The sequence below is a fragment of the Hyperolius riggenbachi genome, chromosome 5, assembly GCF_040937935.1.
Source record: "Hyperolius riggenbachi isolate aHypRig1 chromosome 5, aHypRig1.pri, whole genome shotgun sequence".
In the NCBI taxonomy this organism is placed as follows: Eukaryota; Metazoa; Chordata; class Amphibia; order Anura; family Hyperoliidae; genus Hyperolius; species Hyperolius riggenbachi.
The window spans coordinates 121,712,459-121,732,168 of record NC_090650.1 but is presented as its reverse complement, the minus strand read 5'-3'; the positions used below and the strand labels follow the sequence as shown (position 1 = coordinate 121,732,168).

General features: G+C 40.1%; 1 protein-coding gene across 3 annotated transcripts in view; it reads right to left on the bottom strand.

Annotated features, from left to right (window-relative positions):
* TGFBR2 (transforming growth factor beta receptor 2) overlaps nt 1-19,710 on the bottom strand; it is a 123,753-nt gene that overhangs the window by 82,926 nt on the left and 21,117 nt on the right. The window contains exon 1 of one of the 3 annotated variants that reach the window (XM_068236207.1): nt 19,084-19,179. The exons of the other annotated variants lie outside the window; for them this stretch is intronic. Coding sequence (XP_068092308.1) covers nt 19,084-19,090 — 7 coding nt within the window. The 5' untranslated portion in view covers nt 19,091-19,179. Of the gene's footprint in view, nt 1-19,083; nt 19,180-19,710 lie in introns of those variants that run through there. 3 annotated transcript variants of the gene reach the window in all.

Here is a 19,710-nt window from a genome sequence, read left to right as displayed (position 1 = left end):
GATTTAGTTAGATTACAGCGGCGGGGATGCAGCGTTTTAGGTAGGGCTAGCATGTTAAACACATTTTTTAAATAAAAAGATGATTTTCATAAGACTTCAAAATCTCTTTAAGGCCTCTTGCACACTGCAAAGGATTCCAATTCAGATTCAGCTTTTTAATCATTTTTTACATCCGATTCAGATTCCGATTTGCAGTGTGCAGGGAGCAAACTGCAAATCGGAATCGGATGTAAAAACTGATTAAAAAGCGGAATCGGAATCACTTGCAGTGTGCAAGAGGCCTTAAACAGAAATTATTTGTGATAATTCAGCTTCAAGTAACATCTGTGGTTACCCACAATGCACCACTACTTTTTAGTGGGAGGGCTTTTCGGTCTCTTTTAGTCCCCTATACTTTCCTAGTGGTTTGGGTCACCCTGAGCTGCTTACAGTACAACAGTCCAAGGGTAGAGTTGGCACACCATCAGGTTCAAAGGTGCTTGAAAACGTAGTATTGGCAGTAGTCAAATGTAGAAAGCAATTATCATCAGCACACCAATTATGCAATTAGCAGCACACATTTTATTGTGCCAGTATCCACAAAGATATCCAACAATGGTTTCGGGGGCCTCAGGGTCACCCTTTGTCAAGGTGTGTGGTTTCCACATGTTTTGACAAAGTGGGACCCTGAGGCTCCCAAAACAATTGTTGGATATCTTTGTGGATACTGGCACAATAAAATGTGTGCTGCTAGACGCATAATTGGCTTGCTGAAAAACACTTGCTTTCTACCCTGAGCTGCTTGGTTACTCTGTTGGACAACCAGTAGATGTTTGTTGCCCAAAATGATTGTTTCTAATCATTTCAAGTGAGTCTAAAGTGTGTACAGGTAGAATTATTTTATGCATTTAGTATTTATAGAGTCCAGACATTTCCTTATGTGCATTACAGAGTATGCAGTGTTGTTACTAGCTGTCTCTCACAATCTAACCCCTGTCACATGTGTCACATATGTCCATCATAGTCTAAAGCCACATTATGGCAGAAAGCAATTACAGTAACTTACTTGTATGTTTTTAGGATTAGAGAAAAAGCCAAAGTATATGGAGGAAACCCAGGCAGACACCCAAACATACAACCGCCTTTCAGAAAGTGTCCTGGCCCAGATTAAAGCGAAGGACCCAGCAGTGACGCACAGCAAGAGTGCCACCCCACAGATATACTGGTAAAATACATTGTATAAATATTGGACCTTGCAAAGCCTCAGGTACCATATATGGTCAATTTCTTAGAATAAAAATATCCTACCTAATAAAACCTGTGTCTCTGCATCCCATGTCCATGTGTGTGTCCCTGTGTCTGCGGTACTGCGCAAGTGCCACAGGGACAGCCGTTGTTGGGACGGGAGCAGGACAGCCAGGGGGCCGGCTGGGAGTGCGCGGGCGTGTGTGCACGCATGCGCGCTGACAGATGGAGGTGGTGACAGACCTAGAGCCCGTTATTAAATGGGCTAAGGTCCCTAGTTAGATAATAACTGATTTTGTATACAAAGCTGATCGTGAAAAAAATTAAAGACTCAAATGCACAAATCCAAATGATTAGTGCACTAATATCCTATTAATTTCAAACAGTAGAAGGTAAAAGTGATGCTCAGCATCAGTTGAAAAACTCTGTATGTCAGAAATCATGCACAATTTTTGTTTTGTACTATGTACAGCGCTACGAAAGATGTTGGCGCTATATAAATAATAATAATAATAACAATGGAGTTTCACAGATGTCTTGCACCACTTAGTCCAGGTCTGGGCAAACTTTCAGCGGCCCAAGCCGCATGCTGCAGACCGCATTCCCAAAACTCTTCCGGGCAGTAATGGGAGGAGCCTAAAACGTGCACGCATGAGTAACAGGGCGCGCGGGCCGTAGTTTGCCCAGCGCTGACTTGGACAATCCACACCTCCATCTTCAAAGGGCATGTGCACATACTGTAAGTCGCCATATAATAAGACCAAACAAACTGGCCATGTATAGCAGTCAGATGGAAAACCACCTCTCCTGTCTACAAATCAATGCAGTTATCTACAAACATGAGATCCATCTACAGTCTATATTCAGCAATATTTCCACAAGCAATAATGACAAGTATCATTTAACAATATTTACCCACCTCCCCAAAAAAGTACACTCAATAAAAATATATGTCCATTATAGCACATACAAAAAGCACACTGGTATTGAAGGGCACTGCAGTTATCACCGCTATCTGTTAAAGTCACGCCAAACTGGTTTAGTCATGAATAACCATTGGTTCCAAAATTGTTTTCACTTTACATTTTCTACAGCCAAAAAAACGTTTGTTAACCTCCCCGGCGTTCAATTTTCCCAGGATTTCTTTGCAAAAAGTGATAAAATGTATTTTTAAAACTTTTTTTTTCCCTGTAACTTGCCAAAATGTGTCAAGCAAGGGTCTAGTATACAGTGCAGGAGAGTATTGATGTGTATGCACGTTTATACTGTTCACAGCATGTTTTTATGGATGGACATTTCTGTCCATACCGCTGGGGAGGTTAATATATATATATATATATATAATGAAGAATTTTCATTAAAATGGATATTTTCATACAAAAAAGTATCTCATATCTCACCATAGTCTTCATTTTGAGAACTAGCTCTATCTTGTAAATATCCAGTTTTCATAACACTCCTTTGCCTCAATTCACTAAAGGCTGCTAAGCGTTAGCTCACTAGTGAAGAGGCACTTAGGAAGCGAAAACGGCCGTTTCACGTGCTAATATGCACGCAAGCATTCGCGCGTGCAAAGTTTACCGCTGCGCGGTGCGACAATAACGTCGCACCATCCAAGCAGATGCTGCGACGTTTTGCATCCACCAGTGCGATGTTATCGGCACCCTGCGCGTCGCTAAACTTTGCGAGCGATCGGTAAAGAGCTTTAGACGTGCAAACTGCTTAGCACCCTCTTTTTGCACATCCAAAGCTGTTAGGCGTGCTAACTATGTTAGCACGCTTTTGTGAATCGAGCCCCTTATCTTCACAGAAGTTTGTCATTACAGCAAAAAAACAAAACTATAAAAAACACATATTTGTTCATCACTAAAATAAGCATATGTTCACCGCAAAGTTTATAGCTTGTCTCGTTTAAACACACACACACACACACACAAAAACACACACGTACTTTATTAGAAGGAAGAAAATGATCAGCAATCACATTAAAAGGCTGCTTAATGTAGCCTTAAGAAGGTCATATCTCTAAATTAATTTAAAGAACGTTCAGCCAATTCTACTCTCCTCTGCTTATCCTCTAAGGCTGCCTTGTGCACTGAATACCTTGATCTTTAAGATTTTGTCAAATCCAATAATTAGCCAGCTGTCCAGTGACCAGATACAAGCTGCAGAGACCATCATATATTATCCAGTAAAAAGAGAAGAACTTGCCACACTATTGACACAGTAACCGTCTTTCTTCCTTTTTTTTGCTGCTCATGTTCCCATCGGGGAGGCATTAATATTACCATTGGCTTAGTATCCCTCCAACAAAGACATTTTGATACTATTTCTTCAGCAATAATGACACTCCTTTCTGATGGTCTACACCAGAGGTGCCAACAATTTTTCGGCTTGTGAGCTACTTTAAAAAATTAGCAAGTCAAAATGATCTACCTATGAACAATTTTAGGAGCACACTTGTATATACAGAAAAAAACAATGTAGTGGGGTTAGGATCTACCATGAAGTCCTTAGCAATCTACTAGTAGATTACGATCTACCTTAAGGTGGCCACACACCATACAATTTTTTAAATATCGGTTCAATTTAAGAATTACAATCAATTTTTCTGACTGATTGTAACATTTCAAAAATATGACCAATGTACCACACACCTATGTTCAATTTTTCCCCCAATTATGATAAAAATGATTAGAAACTCTAACAAAATTGCTAGGGTGTGTATATTAATAAATTGACAATCCAACACACACCATACAATCTTTAGAAAGATTGAAGAAAAATATCTGGCAGTCCGGATCGATTAAAATCGAGGAAAACGGGAAATCCGATCAGATTTTTCAGTCGAATGGAAAAAAAGCTTTCGATTTTTTCGGGAGATACGATCGTTTTTATCGAATTACTGTAAAATCGGATCATTTTATTGTATGGTGTGTGGCCACCTTAAGGGGCCCCCTGGTCTACACTATAAGGCCTGGTCCACACTATACTGCATTTACGCAATGTAGACTAATGCGGATGACAAGCCAGAATTTCATTCTATCTATGGTGCAGCACACAGATTTCATTCTGCTCTCTGCAATGGAGACAGAGGATCCTTTGTACAGCCATGTATGAATGGATCCTATACATAACATAGGATTTATTTGTTCACACCTTGCTCTCCAATTCAAACCAGACTGTTTTTTAAGGCCTGTGCACACTTGAGATAAATATCGTCCGTCGGGGATCAGGGACTAATCCTGCGGGCAACATCGCTGTATAGCTCACAATGGCCTCAATTCACTAAGATCATGCTGGAGATAATAAAGCAAGAGAAAACTTACCCCCACACAGTGAGAGAGTTATCTTATTTCTTAATTTCTTAAGTTACCTCCTCTGTAGTTAATTTACCTTCTCTGTAGTTAATTTACCTCCTCTGTAGTTATTTTCACATGCAGTTAATTAACAACCTGTTTTTAACTCTGGAGTTATTTTAAGGATTGAAGAGTTAACTTAAAGACAGAAGAGTTAACTTTAGGTTTGCCTGAGGTAAAATGTTTCCTGAGTACTACATGCCTTGTCACCATGGTGATAACTAGAGAACTGTTATTAAAGACAGGAGATAAGCTTAGTGAATTGAGGCCCTTGTGTTCTGTTGCTATACGGGGAGGTAGAGGGATGAGGTATAAGCGCAGACATGACGTCACACAGTGGGCAAGACATGACACCACACAGTGAGCATAACATGATGTCACATAGTAGGCAGGAAAGAGCGGTGTGAGAGGCATGCACAAAGGTATCGTCCGTCGCTTGAGCAAGTTGATCCACCTGGCTGATCGCTTGCCAATCAGTGGTCAGGGGCCACTGTACACAGCGGATTATCGGCTGAGTATGCCATTATCGCCCCCTCAAACAAATTTAATCTAGCGTGTATATGTAGCTTTAGCTAAGTGTGCCCTCTGGCAACCCCTTTATGAAGGTTTATGCAGAAAACAAGTCCATCTCTACTAGGGTAATTCAAATAAGAATGTTTACAAACATGATCAAAAAGCCTTGTAGACACATAGGAGAACTGTTGCCTACAAGGAGTGAGACTCAATACCTGGGGCAACAGTTCGGGTCCGAGTGCTGTATAGATCAGTCACTAACCTGCAGGCTAGAGATGCATTCTATTGCTATGGGGCAGGGTGGAGGGACACAGGTGCAGCACACATTAGAGCACGTAAGAAGCACTCTGGCAGTCTGTGGGCCATATGCAATTCACTTTTTCATCTGACTTTTCTCCTAGGTGAAATTTTCTAACTTGTCAATAAAATGCCTTTTACACCACCAGCAAGCAAACAAATACTCATAATAATTTTGATAGTACATTTTCATGTACTTTTTAGTACTTTTTCGATTGCTAGCCCCTGGGAGGCGCTATTCATGACCTTGAGACTATACTGTGTACTCCTATCTGTTTATTGCCTGAGGAAGCAGGAACATACCCGTGAAACGCGTTGCAATGTTTGTTTTGGAGTATACTAATAAACCTGTTGACATAAAACTGACGGTATCTTGTCTGCTTCGGGGAGGCGAGTCCACCACCACCTCCTGGGGAATTTTAAGCCTTTTAGAACCTTTTATCCTGCTGGCACCTCTGTTTACTCTTACATAATCTACGAAACTTATATCAAGCACTATCTCCAGCTTCCTCCCATCGTTTATTAGTACACCTCAACAGTGACACATTGCTTTGAAATGAGCAGTGAAAGCAGGTTTAACTGAAATCATTTGTTTGACAGACCTCCATTCAATATGGTCTGAGAAAATGTCAGATGCTTTAAGCGATTGCTTTAATCAATGTGTTACCATTCAAAAAAGTGCGCAGGAAATAACTTTGCTTATTTTCTATCTCTCCTTTGAAATTAGCCCCTGATATCTGCTAACTTGCTGCAGATGGAAAAAGTGTACTCTTCCTTTGCCTTTAAAAAAACAGAACTGAGCAAAGGTCTGGGACGGCTGCCATAGGACGGATACCTGGCAGTGCGTGTTTCCTGCCACCCCCACACATATGGGCTTGTTTGTTGGTTTAGTCAACTATTCACACAGAATCACATAAAATAAAATTGCTGCTGAATGTCTCTTTCACCTTGTCTGCCCGCAGTGCCTCTGTGCTAACTTGTAAAGTGTATGTGTAAAAGTATTCAGTTTTGAAAAAACAGGGCAGTGAATGTCTTCAGTGACATACCGTACAAGCAAAATCAGGCTGCAGAAAGGATACTCAGGATATCTACTGTGCAAGCGAGTGTAAATCAGAGATGCCAACACCGTCTACACTTCAAACTAGACAGAAATTTAAAATAAAAAGAAATATTTTCCCATGCAGTTAGTATAGCACCAAGCCACAAAAATTAGAGAAAATTCTGGCCAAATCTTACATCTGGCATGCTGTGACAACTTGACTTCAAAAATCAGGTACTCTAAAGGCTCATACACACGGGGTACGGCCGTCGCCGCAACCACGTGGCACGCGCGTGTTGCGGCGACGGTTCGCCCATGTGTATGACGCGCACGCCCCGAACCGTCGCCCGTCAGAGCTGTCGCCAGGCGATTGACATGTTCAATCGCCGGCTACAGCCGTCGCCGCAACCTCGCCGGAACTGTCGCTAGTCCCGCATGTGTATGCGGGCTAGCGACAGCTACCCACACACGGCACACGGAGCTTCCGGCGGGGGGGAGGAACCTCGGCGACAGCTTCCGCCGCATCGCTAATCCCTCTGCTGCAGTGTGGATGCAGAGGGACTTGGCGACGAGCTGTCGCCGAACTGTCGCGCACACGCTCCCGTGCGCAGCGACAGCTACAATTGTCCCCCGTGAGTACTTAGCTCTAAACACTGATTGCCTCTTCTAAATTAACTTCAGTTTAAACCTTATAAGAAATGACTGATGAACAGGAAGTCTCTGCTGATCTAAGCGGAGAAAAGAGGAAGTCCCTGAAAGCTGCATTCTGGAAATGCAGCATGTCGGAAAAAAAGGAATTTTCTTTTCAAAATGTGTTGTGCCAATCCCTTATAAAATGGGTGGGTATTTAAGCAGATCAATACTAAACTGCACAGACCCCTTAACATGTAACCAAGGCAAATTGTGGACAAAAAAGATAGATGCTTACCTAGAAGACGGAAGCCTCTGGATCCTGCAGAGGCTTTTCATGTCATTCTGGCCCCCACTGTTCACACATATGGTCCCTCAGAACATATCCAAGAAGAGCTTTTCAGATATGTTATTGTGGCCACGCCCCCACTGTGTAGGAGTGCAGAACAGCTACACCAGCGCAGTAAGCAAGAGCTGCTCACCCACAATGGCCACGCTTGTGCACAAAGAGGAGCATGGCCACAAACATCCAGAGGGTCTCGCAAGCTGCTATGGGGGTGAGGAGGACACTGAAAGCCTCGGTAAGTATCTCTCATTTGCGTTCTAGGCTGCATTAAGGACCAGAGCATTTTTTTACAGGTAAACATGGTGTAGAATTAACTATGTATGGTTCCAAAGTGGTTAAGCTGATGCCATCAATATGGAATTCTGCAGGTATCAAGAAAAATGTCAATATTTTACAAATAACAGCACTTTTATGGTGATCAACAGACCTCTACCTTTATATATAGGGCCCACAAAGATGATTCCTGGCATACAGACATCAAATAACACTATTCTGGTTAAAGGTGATAAATAAATATTTAATAATAATAATATTAATAAAGGTGGCCACATGTAATACAATTTTTTTATTCAATTCAAGAAAGTAAAATCTTTTTTTCCTGATTGTAAAATTGTAAAAATCAAACCCCTTGGTCTGATTTTTACAATTTTACAATCAGGAAATAAGATTGTACTTTCTTGAATTGAATAAAAAAAATGTATTACATGTGGCCACCTTTATTATTATTATATATTTACCGTATATAGCACCTTTAACCAGAAAAGTGTTATTTGATGTCTGTATGCTGGGAATCATCTTTGTGGGCCCTATATATAAAGGTCTGTTGATCACTATAAAAGTGCTGTTATTTCTAAAATATCACACGTGTTATTTTGGGAAAAAAAATATTTAAAAGTCTGAAAAAAATTGCTTAGGTCTATAGATCAAGAAATAGACAATCTATCCTACATCATTCAGTCTTTTGAAAAATTGTCCAGAAATTTCTGCTACTCCTGATTTTGTTTAATTGAAAAAAAAAAATTAAAATGTGATCGATTTCTCACTTTCACTTAAAGTAGGTGTGGTCAATTCAAACATAAGTGACATAAAAGTAAAATATAAAACAAATAAAATACTAATTATAATACTGCTTGACCTGTTAGTCTAGTATGAGGTATTCCCTGTGAATAAAGGCCAGAAACTACTATACACTACCAACAGTAAAACGTTATAAAGTTACTGTCACATCTGGTCTTAAAATAACAAGTGGTTCAACCATACCTTTTATTGACCGCTGCATTTCCTGTAAATATCAAAAGTTTCAACCTTAGTAACACAGACAGTCTTATTGTAGACACTTAAATAAACTAGCCTCACATTTACACATTTTTTTGGGCTGCATGTGGTCTCATTACTGAGACATGACACAGTAGCTTTGCAACATTGCAGATCTACAGTATCTGTGGTTACTGACAGGCAGATAAAGAAAGCAGCAGCATGTCCTGTTCGAGAGATCACACAGATTTTGGCTGTGCTGTGAGTTCCAACTAAGGAGTTTCTTCATGGTAACTGCATCAAATCAAAGAGTCTGGAGGAACGGCCTGAGCTGACTCCTATCAACCAACAGGCTTCTTATATTCCTGTTGCTAAGCACACTGAAGTAATGAAAAGGATAATGTGATTGGAACATCACGGTCCTTCCATGGGCTAAAAGAGTTGTTTTGTTTTTTATTAAGAGCAAAGGGATAGAAAGAGTCATTAAGAGAGAGACATGAAGAAGCATCAGCCTTGAATCTTCTATCATATGTTGTCCTAGATATAAAAGTACTTGATCAAACCCAATATTAGTTTGGAGCAAGGAAGTCAAAATTCTTGCATCTTACATTGTAGACTATTGTAAGCTTTCACTAGAGAAAAAGATAATGATTTTTTTTTTGTACGCTGCAAACTGGTAAAGGGAAGGGTAACAGCTCAGCAGTGTCCTACTGTCAATACAGAAAACAACAGGAAGGAGGCTGAATGGCGGGTCAGTCCATTCCCCTCCCACTAAACACCAGAGCAAGACATGCCACATAATCTCCCCTCCATTCAGACAACAGGAAGCAGTGATTAGTGGCTGCAACATCCTTCTAGCAGCAGCCAAGAGAAAGGTTGAATGGGACATGTACCATGCCATCTCCCAGAAGACACTTCAGGAGGTCAGGTTACAGTGCTGGCACGGCAGCCCCCATTAAAAAGTCATCGCGTTGCCCACCGGAAGTCCAAGTGTGATGACATCACTAGTACTTCAGGAAGATTTTGTACATAAAAGGGAAGTTAAGTGGAGGAGATGGCACAAAGTTAAGAACGTTTGGCTATCAGGTTTAACTGCATGAAAATATATTGCTAGCATGGATATCAGTATCTTTATTTCAATTACATACTTGTTTTCTTTTCTTCAGTGTGTATGTGAGTAGCAAGTGAGGTATTCAGCTTAGACAGTGTTATTCTATTTATTCCAGTAAATAGGCACCACCCTTACATCTAAACATGCTGACTTTTCACGGTCAAGTAATGTCACCCAAGGCTACATCTTCAACAACTGCGAATCTTAGCAGTCACTAGAAAATGCTTTGTAGTTTTGTTCTATCTGTGAGAGGATTAAAGACACGCTTCAACTTGTATTACTTGGGATGACTGTACTCTTTCCTGAGGCTAGATCTTTTCAGACCATTTAGTTTAACTTAGTTGAAGATATATATCTTCATGAAATCCCTAGTTTAGGCTCGTGTTTTTAGAGTACATTTTGTTGAATACAGCATAACATGCAGTGCACAAAATTGTATGCATTGTGCATAAACCATTTTTGTATTATCAATTTTATATTGCCTGACTGGGTTTGCAAAGCTGTCTTCCTGTGCTAAGATCAGGTACTGCTTGCAGGAGAGCACATCAAATGTGTGAGGCATACAAGCTCCTCCTCTACTCACCCATGTAAATTACTCAAGTGGAAGCTCGGAGAAGACACCAGATAAATCAGAGTTAATCCCCTGACCGCATCCACTTTTTGGGCTTGATTCACTAAACTGTGATAACTCATATCATGGCCGCACCGGCGTTTTTGCGCGCAATCGCAAATTTTCACGCGCAATCACAAATTTTGAAAACGCGCGCAAAAACAATTGCGTGCCCGTGATATTAGTTATCACGGTTTAGTGACTCAAGCCCATTCTCAGCTGCTGTGTGGTAAACACTGTGATTGGCTGACAGTGATCACAGCATCGGAAGTCAGTGAAATTGACTCCTGACCGGCACACAGAGCTCAGCTGTCTTTAGATAGCTGAGGTTAGCAGCGACAGAGCAGCGGGAGCACGGGGACGCAAAGAGGTGGAATCTATGTCCCGTCAGAGACCAGGTTAACAGCTGAGTTGTACAAAAAAAACAAATCAAGCACTAGGCCATTGTGTCTGCAAAGGATACGTCATTTAATTCAATATATGTGATAGAAAAATTCCAATATAGAAAATACAAGACGATTTTAGTATAAATGATCCAATACCAATTGTACACACAATTAAAAACAACAACAAGCAGCAGTAAGCCACGTAAATCAGTCTCTTGTGTTCAGCTATTGATGAGCAGAAATATTATGCAGTAATCTCTGGCCAGAAAATACACCACACAATTTCATGCATCCGCGCATTCACACACTAAAGTGCTCTGTGTCCTGCTATAAACTAAGTTGGGGGCCCCATTAAGTTCACCTTCAAGGTCACCATCCAATGTTAGGGAATCCTGGCAGCCATAAAGTTCCAGCTAATACCAGCCTGCACTGTCTGAAAGACTTTAATATGGTACCATGTAAACGGGGTTGATCTCACCCAATATATTATAGCGCTGACAGTTCACTCCTTCCTCTGGATCCTGCTTCATGGCTGTCCTGTAACAGCTCACCGATGGAGGCAGACATGACAGGGATTTGTCATCAGGAGTGGAGGTAATCCATTCAGCAGCACGGCTGATGTGAATGCCACTGAACACGCAGCCTGCTGTAGCTCCGCCCACCTATGCGTTTCGAACCGCCCACTGGTTCTTCATCAGGGTGTGGCTTGCTACAGTCCAATCAGTCCCATTTATCATCACACCAGGGCTCCACCTTCACTTCTTACATCATTCAATCCCGCTCATAGAGGAAGCTGAATTGTACCAATAAAATGAAGGCAGAAAAAGCAAATACAGTTTTTTAAATAAAAACTTGAAATATTGCTTAGTCGCGAATCCCCCACACAGTCGTTAACATACCCAACAATATTCAGTCTTGGTATATAAATTGGTAGCGCTTCCAGTCCTCATGCCTTCAACACGGAAAGATTTTCCTTCAGAGTCTCTGCAATCCCCCATTTACAGAGAAATTCTGTACTAAATGCATTGCAATGTCCCTGAGTTATCAATTAATTTGCTTTATTTAAGCTAGATAATGTTATCAAGTTTATAGATTAAAAAAATGTTAGTTTATATTTTTAAAAGAGAATTGTGCCTTTCTTGTCAACACAATACACTTCATGCAGCTACATGGCTACATTGTCAAAATACTGAATGTCATAAAACCCTATAATGTGGGAAATGCAATGACAACTAAACATGGCAAAAAATGCTTGATAAAAATAAATAGCAAGGCTTTTTTCTAATCTGAATGATGAGTCAAGGACATTTTTTTAACCTGCAAATTTCTCATTATATATATATAAAAATACCTTTCAGTTTGCACTTTGGTAAGAAAAAACACGTTTACAAAGTCAAATAACCCTTCCCTTAGGAGTTGCCATCATAGTAAGGCCTTTCATGTTAAGCTTCAAGAGTGTCTCAAAGAGGTCACTTTATTTTTCCATGCATAATCTTAGCGCCAAAAATAAACACAACCCATAAGTATGAACCTGAGCAAAGGAACGCGGGGACGATAACGAGGGATTCAGGTCATGGTTATCACCCGTGTCACTCAGACTTATCACTTTCATATTCTACTCATTACAGATGTATTCAAGCAGAACGCCAATGTGTCAACTTCCACCAGAACAAAGCTTGGCAACATATCTCAGGAATTCACTGCATGGCCAAAGGCCGTATGAAGTTATTCTAGCTAAAGACCGGCAATACTTGTAAAATGTGCATTTTTAAAAAAAAATCTCTTTTTTTCTAAAGTGAACATGACTTCTCAATGTAAGTTTTAGAAGTGAGAAATGACCAGCTTGTATTTGTGAATTCATGTAAATCCATAAGGGAGAGGACTGCCCAACTCTAGAGCTTGTTCAGTGGTAAAAAGAATGAGGTGCTATTAAAGGGATCTAAGCAGCTCCTGTCTTCAAATAGCTGAAAGGGCTGCCATGTTTAAGTAGTTCACTCCCCTGCTACCTATTCACTGCCATTATCCAGGCTAGGTGTGAAATTCTTCAAGTGTGACTTAAGGTGGCCATACACTGATATATTTGCAGCAGATTGGACCATCAGATAGATTTCTGGCAGATGCCTGTCAAGTCCAATCTGACAGAAATCTATCTGATGTGTGCCACACACTAGGAACAAATTTCCAATAGATTTCAGAAGGAAATATATTGGAATTCAATCTAAATGCATCATTGGACCATTAGATCCAATGCAACTCTATGGGCCATCAATCTGCTGCCAGATTTTCTATCCTATCGGATAGATCAAATCGATCGAAATTGATTGAAATTGGGCACAAATCGATCAAATGGGGAATTTGACAGAATCGATTTCTGATTGATCAATCGATTCTATAGAACAGATTGATCGATCGATGGCTGAAATCGACCAATGTATGGGCCCCTTAATGTTTTCTGTTTGAAGTACAGTGGGGAAGACTCAGGGTTTGTTTGTGGTCAATTAAGTCTAATTAGGTGATTTCTTATCTGCCTTCCATCATCTGTTGCTAATCTGTCTTCCTTGCATTGATGGAAGAGGTAGAAGATTTTAACCATTAAATGTAAAAAGTAAAAGTAAAATTTAAGATTTTTTTAATAATAAACCACATCTTTAGAATGCATTTTTAATTTGCTATAGAGCTGCCCTGGGAGTTAAAAATGATGCTTGGATCACTTTACGATTCACTTCACCAAACACAGACAGCTGGAGGCCTCCTGTAGTGTATGTCATGTGTTTGAATGTTTCTGGTGCCTAATCTGGGTGTGGCCCTTGGTCTAGTTTACAAACATTTAAAGTCTCAAACAATGGCTGCGCACAAGAACACCAGCAAACTGCGTTCCACACTCCAAGTGGTATACGTCACTCCTCCTACTCAGGGTCAGGCAAAATTCCTCCACTTCAGTGAGACACCACCACCACACCCCAAGCAGTGGCCACTCACCGTTAGATAAGACCCTCAATTAGATGGGTCCACAGCGCTTGTGGGGTCATCTGGCCACCCCCTGCCGTTTGACCTTTGTCTGTTGACAGAGGCGCTCACTTCTGCATCTAGACCCATTGAGTTATACTCCTGTTTGCCTGATGAAGCAGGACCACACCTGCGAAACGCGTTGCACTAAGTGGAGTTCAATAAAATATTTTTGTATTGATATATTGTGACTCAATTGAGTTTTATATTTTTGAGGGAGGTAAGTCCACCTGAACATCCCCCTCTCTTAGACGGTTTTTAAACGTTTTTATTCTACTCTGGCGCCTCTGTACACCAAGCCTTGCTAAAACCAGAGCAATGACATTTAACTCTGTAATAGAGTGCAGGCCGATGAAAGGTACACTGAAGATGGTGTGGGAAGGGTTAAATGTTTTCTACTCACTGACAAGGGAGGGGACAGTTGGTGTGTAGTTGCCACAATCAGTATTTCTCCAGGAGGATGTTGACTTTAGATGAAGTCCTGTAGCATATAGATATACTGCCTGGGGGGTGGGGGGGGGTGGGGTGATAACTAGTTAAAATACACTTTTACACTAAATGCTTATATGTGCAATATTTCCATTAATTCAAAACGGATAACTTGTTTGGACATCTAAAGGTTAGCATCAGGAAAATTAGCATAGGCTTCTAACAAAACTTTGTACACAGTTAAATAAAAATCAGTAATAAAGATTTACAACAAAACGCTGTTTATCACATTTCTGGGTTTTATTTTTTGGATGCAGTGCTTGGAATAATTTTGTTCCATCGGATATTTGGCCGTGTAACAGGAAATGAAGTTGTTCACAGACAATGTACTGGCTTTGTGGACTCAAATACAAAATACAAGCCAGCACTAACAATGGCATTTTTTTTTCAAAAGTGAATCCTTCATTAATCCCCTTCACTTGATTAGGAGCTCTCATCCACTGCAAGGAGATTTAAAGGACTGGAGAGCAAATGTTTCTTACTTTGACTATTACTTGCTATTGTGAAATTGCACAAAACTGAATCCTTCCTATGTCCCTCCCCACGCTCACTACACAATGGGCATCTGGATGTCAGTATTAGTTGAAGTTTTTGAAGAACCTCCGGACATGTCATTATTTACAATGAGATGAGAAAATAATAAATGCTAATTTCAAAACCAATGTACCCACTCAAATATTGTCACCCCAAACAATTATTAGTGATCATTTTGGATGACAGTTTTAAAAGATCTCGGTACATACTGACTGATGAGCTCCCTGCGAAGCAGACTATTTTTGTTCTATAGAAAGGGAGAACATGCAGAAGGCGTCCCACACAAGGCAAATCATGTAAAAGTACCGCCGGAGATTTCGCTGCAGCCGGTGCCGCCATAGGCCGTAATAGGAATTACAGCTAAAGTGGCACTCAGACAGTAATTTGGACACTGTCAAAAGACAGAGCACAAGTTACTATAAAAACAGCATAATTCAGTCGCCAGCAACAGCTGGCAGCCGAATTACGTCTTTCCCCACTATCTATGGTGAACTGGAGGGAGAATAGTAATTAACACAGTCAACATAAGTTAACAGTTGACATGTTGCGCTTCTTCTTTGGAGGTAAAGTCTAGCCTTCAAATCATGCAATTATGACACCTATATTTGTTACACAGATCCCAATGTAAGCTCTGAAAATATAAAAGGCTGGGCTATCTTCCTGCTGTGGGCAAATTGCTGGAGAGACAGGAAGTACAGGAAAAGTAACAGGAAACACAACACATAAAAGAAACAGGAAACTCAAAACCTAACATGTAAAAAATATACATGAGCACAAGAGTTCTAATACTAACTTTTGACATACACATCACAATACAGCATTGATGCTGTACATAATAATCTATAAATACATTTCCTTAGTGTCTAAAGCCTCCATGGATGCTTATATACAATTCAGCTTATCTCATAAAAGTCTGCGCCCAACTGTTAAAGATCTACCTGTAAAAAGCTTTAAAACGCAAAAATGAAGGCAAACTTGGATATTAGGTACCAACACCAACACTGCTAGCCCCCTCCAAAGCCATTGAGAGTGGAAAAAGACAATAATTATAACACTTATCCTGGACACTAAATTAACTTCAGCCAGAAAGGAGCGTGATTTAGTGTAATTTAAATAAGACAGCACAGCAAGAACATGCAGGACATTAGTCAGCTAGTCCTACTCCTTGTCATGTGAGTCATCCCAACCTGTGTGAGAATGTCAGATATCAGATGACAGGTGTCTGAGGGGTTGCTGCCGCTGCTACTTCACTACTTTGAATATTTTCACTGTTATCCGCAGAGCTTTACATTGTAACATGTTAAGCGGAATGAGACATATCTTGCATACTGGCATCAATAACCTTTCAGTCACAAATCTCAAGACACTGATGGTACTATTAAGTTGGTACGTTGCAATCCATACATCATAGTAACAGATAATAAAGGATCTATTCAGAGGGATTCACGAAAAACGCCAATGAATAATATAAGAATAATGAGAAGAAAATCCTAGCTTCAAATGACCAATTTAACATTATACAATAAACTACTGTATGTTGAGAATGCCAGTTCCAAATGAAAGAGATCAGCTGTCAAGACACAGAGGGCGAATGCACAATAGTGCTAAAAATTCCACACACACAATCCTCCCCTTATTTTGATGCATTGGCAAAAAAACAATGTAAGCACAGTGCTGTGAAGGGACTCATTCATTTACAGTTTTGATATAGTACTCCTAGTGTATGCAGTTCTGAATGCATGGAAAATGGATGCCCACTTTGGCTGGGCACCACTTTAATTCTTTCCATCTCTAGCTCTGGTTTATTCATGTTTAAATTGTGTTGAACAATACTTCATTTTGGGGAATAGCATTGCAATGAAATAATGTCTGCAAATGCTAAAACAGGGTTCACACAGGTCCTACACAGAAACAGAGCTGGGAAAAGCCTGCGGCCTACAGATACTCAAGAGCTGTGGACAAAGCAGCTAGTAATGTCTTGACCAGAAAAAACTAAAAGGTCTATTTAGAAAGCTGCAGAATATAACATCTTGGCTTGGAAGCCCTACAATGCCCTATAATATACTTCAGGATATTTATTTTGCCTAGAAGTTACCATGAACTGTGATTTTCAAATGATGCAATTCCACATCATTGGCATACAGCCTCAGCTGTATGTTTGATGCACTTTACATGAGTGAACCTGTACTTTTGAACAGGAAGAAGGAAAACATATAGAAATGTACCCTGTATGTATTTAGAGAGTTTAGCCTTTGTAATTCCCCCTCATCTGTGACTAAGCAGAAGTTGTCATTTTGTCCCTCAGCTGTATCAGTTACCTGCCACGGCAGAGAGGTAATTGGTAAGCACAGGATGTTAACAATATGTCTGCTTTCATGAAAGCAGAAAGTAGACACACTGCAAATGTATATTAGCCGTAACAAAGAAATGTTTTTCTTTGAAGGTTATTATGCTTTTATAGCAGAGAGGAAGTACTGAGTTCAGGTCCGCTTTAAAACAGTTTTTCCATTCAGGTACAAAGGAGAGCACATCTAAAGTAAGAAAGAACACCTAAGTGACCATCACTTTCACAACATCTTCATGTTTCTCCATGTTGTCAAGCAACATCATACTGCTGATGCAGCTTGGGAAATTGGGTTGTATGTTCTATTCATGTCATAACGTTGATGACCGATTTTGATATTATTATGTACATGCTTTCTGCTGAGCTTTACAGACTATATAGAGAAAAACTCATGTAATGTGATTATATTGTTTAATGGCTGCAAAACTATATGCAGTGCAGTCCTTAACCCCTCCTGGGCCCCAAGTGCAGCCATTAGCTTTGCTGGGTAGACTTATAATTGAGTCAATAAAATATATTCCAGCTTAAGGGGGGTTGAATATCGGAGTTGACTTATACACGAGGTCAACTTGTATTCAAGTATATATGGTAAATATTCTAAACTAAACCTCACTGGGAGGGTGGAGCTACATACCAATATACAGAAATATATATAGTGTACATAAAGGATCTGTTTCTGATATTAAAACCAGGTTAATTCATGTAAAATTGGGCATCCTGAATAATGTATTACATTCTACTATATGTTGTGGTGGTGCCTCTTTAAGATTGTTACATAGTCTTATATATTTAAATGTCTTTATTTAGATACTGGAACTGTTAGATTACTGTGCATTAATGTAATCCTGATAAATTATTAAACACATCATCAGGAAACAAGATACTCTAGGGAGGAATGATCTCAATGCGTGCTAAATTTATTTGTGGCTTTATACTTGTGACAGAGTCTTCTACAACTGAAAATGCATTTACAGCTCTAGCTTTTTAACTTTCTCAATGTTTATTTTTTTAAATAATAGACTCTCTACTGAGAACACGGTGACTGCTAGCAGTTTCTTCAATGATTATGAGTATGCTTATGTACAGTAGCATTTTAAGATTACTGAACTAGTAACCTCAGCACAAAGACGTGACCAAGCAGAAACCAGACAGAGCAGGACGAAACCTACAGACTGCTATCTGTTTACTTAGCAGGAGCTGCTAGTCATGAATAAACTGATTAGGTAAGTCAAAAAGTATCTGCCCCAGGCTTCATGATGAACTCTGTCCACCTCTCTGTTTGGGCTATTAATTAAATTATTAACCACAATGACTACGGATGGATCTCTTTGCAAATGCAGTAGAAGGTATGAAAAACATTATAGACTTCAACACTGTACTACCTGGTAGGCACAGAAAAAAGTATTAAATTACTTGTATATTTAGCATCTAAGAAAAATGTTTTAGGCTGGGGAGTCACGGGGACAGGGTTGAGAAATACTGGGCTAGTAGTACAAATGTAATTGTGGTTTAGTCTTGTTTACTGCTTTGTAATTTCATTTGGATTTTGCTGAGAAAAACGCAACATTAATAGCTTGGAAGAAAGTGTGGCATTCATTTTCCAGCGAATTTGGTAACTTTTAGGGTTCTCTTAAACTAAATCAGTTGCTATCAGTCAGTTATAACTAAACGGACAACTGATGTGCAGCCCAGGTGAAGGTAATGTCCATGTTTCCCTGTGGTTCATTTCAAATTATATGTGTTTTTTCCAGGGCTGTGGAGTCGGAGTTGGAGTCGAGGAGTCGGGGCAATTTTCAGCACTCGGATTCAGAGTTGGAGTCGTTGATTTCATACACTGAGGAGTCGGAGTTGGATGATTTTTTTACAAAATCCACAGCCCTGTTAAAGAAAACCTGAACTGAAAATGAAAAGTCAATATAAGCATACACAAGTCATACTTACCTTCCATGTAGTCTGCTCCTCAATCTCTTTCTCCTTTCCCGCGTCCTGTTTGTCCACTGTGATCAAGGGAATTCTCCGTCCTCCATTTTGAAAATGGCCATTACCCATAACAGCTTTCTGGTCAGCACACAGTTAAACTGTAACATCGCCCACTTGAGCCATAGGGAAACAAGGACATTACCTGGTACATCAGTTTTCCTCTCTGAAAAGTTGCAATCACATAATATGATTACCATGCATAAAAATATGGCAGGCCAGCTGAATTCAGTGTGTCGGTTATTCTAGGTACTGCCATTGACTGCAATTAAAGTATGCGGTTATGGGGCACTGGATGCTTGTTTTGGGCACTGACTCTCACCTATTCAATAGAAGGTGCTTGGCTATAGTGTAGCTGAGTGTCAGCTATCGTTTATGCTGTGCCTGGGAGCACTGGATATCAGATATGCAGCACTGGGGCTTGACTGCTATATAGCCAAGCTCTAGATATCGGCATGGATCCTCAACTACTATGGTATATATTGCTGAGCTCTAGATATCAGTACAGGGCTTTACAGGGCTTGGCTATAATAAAGACATGCCTTTACAATACAAGTCCCAAATATGAAATCTGAAAAAAGCACTAGTATT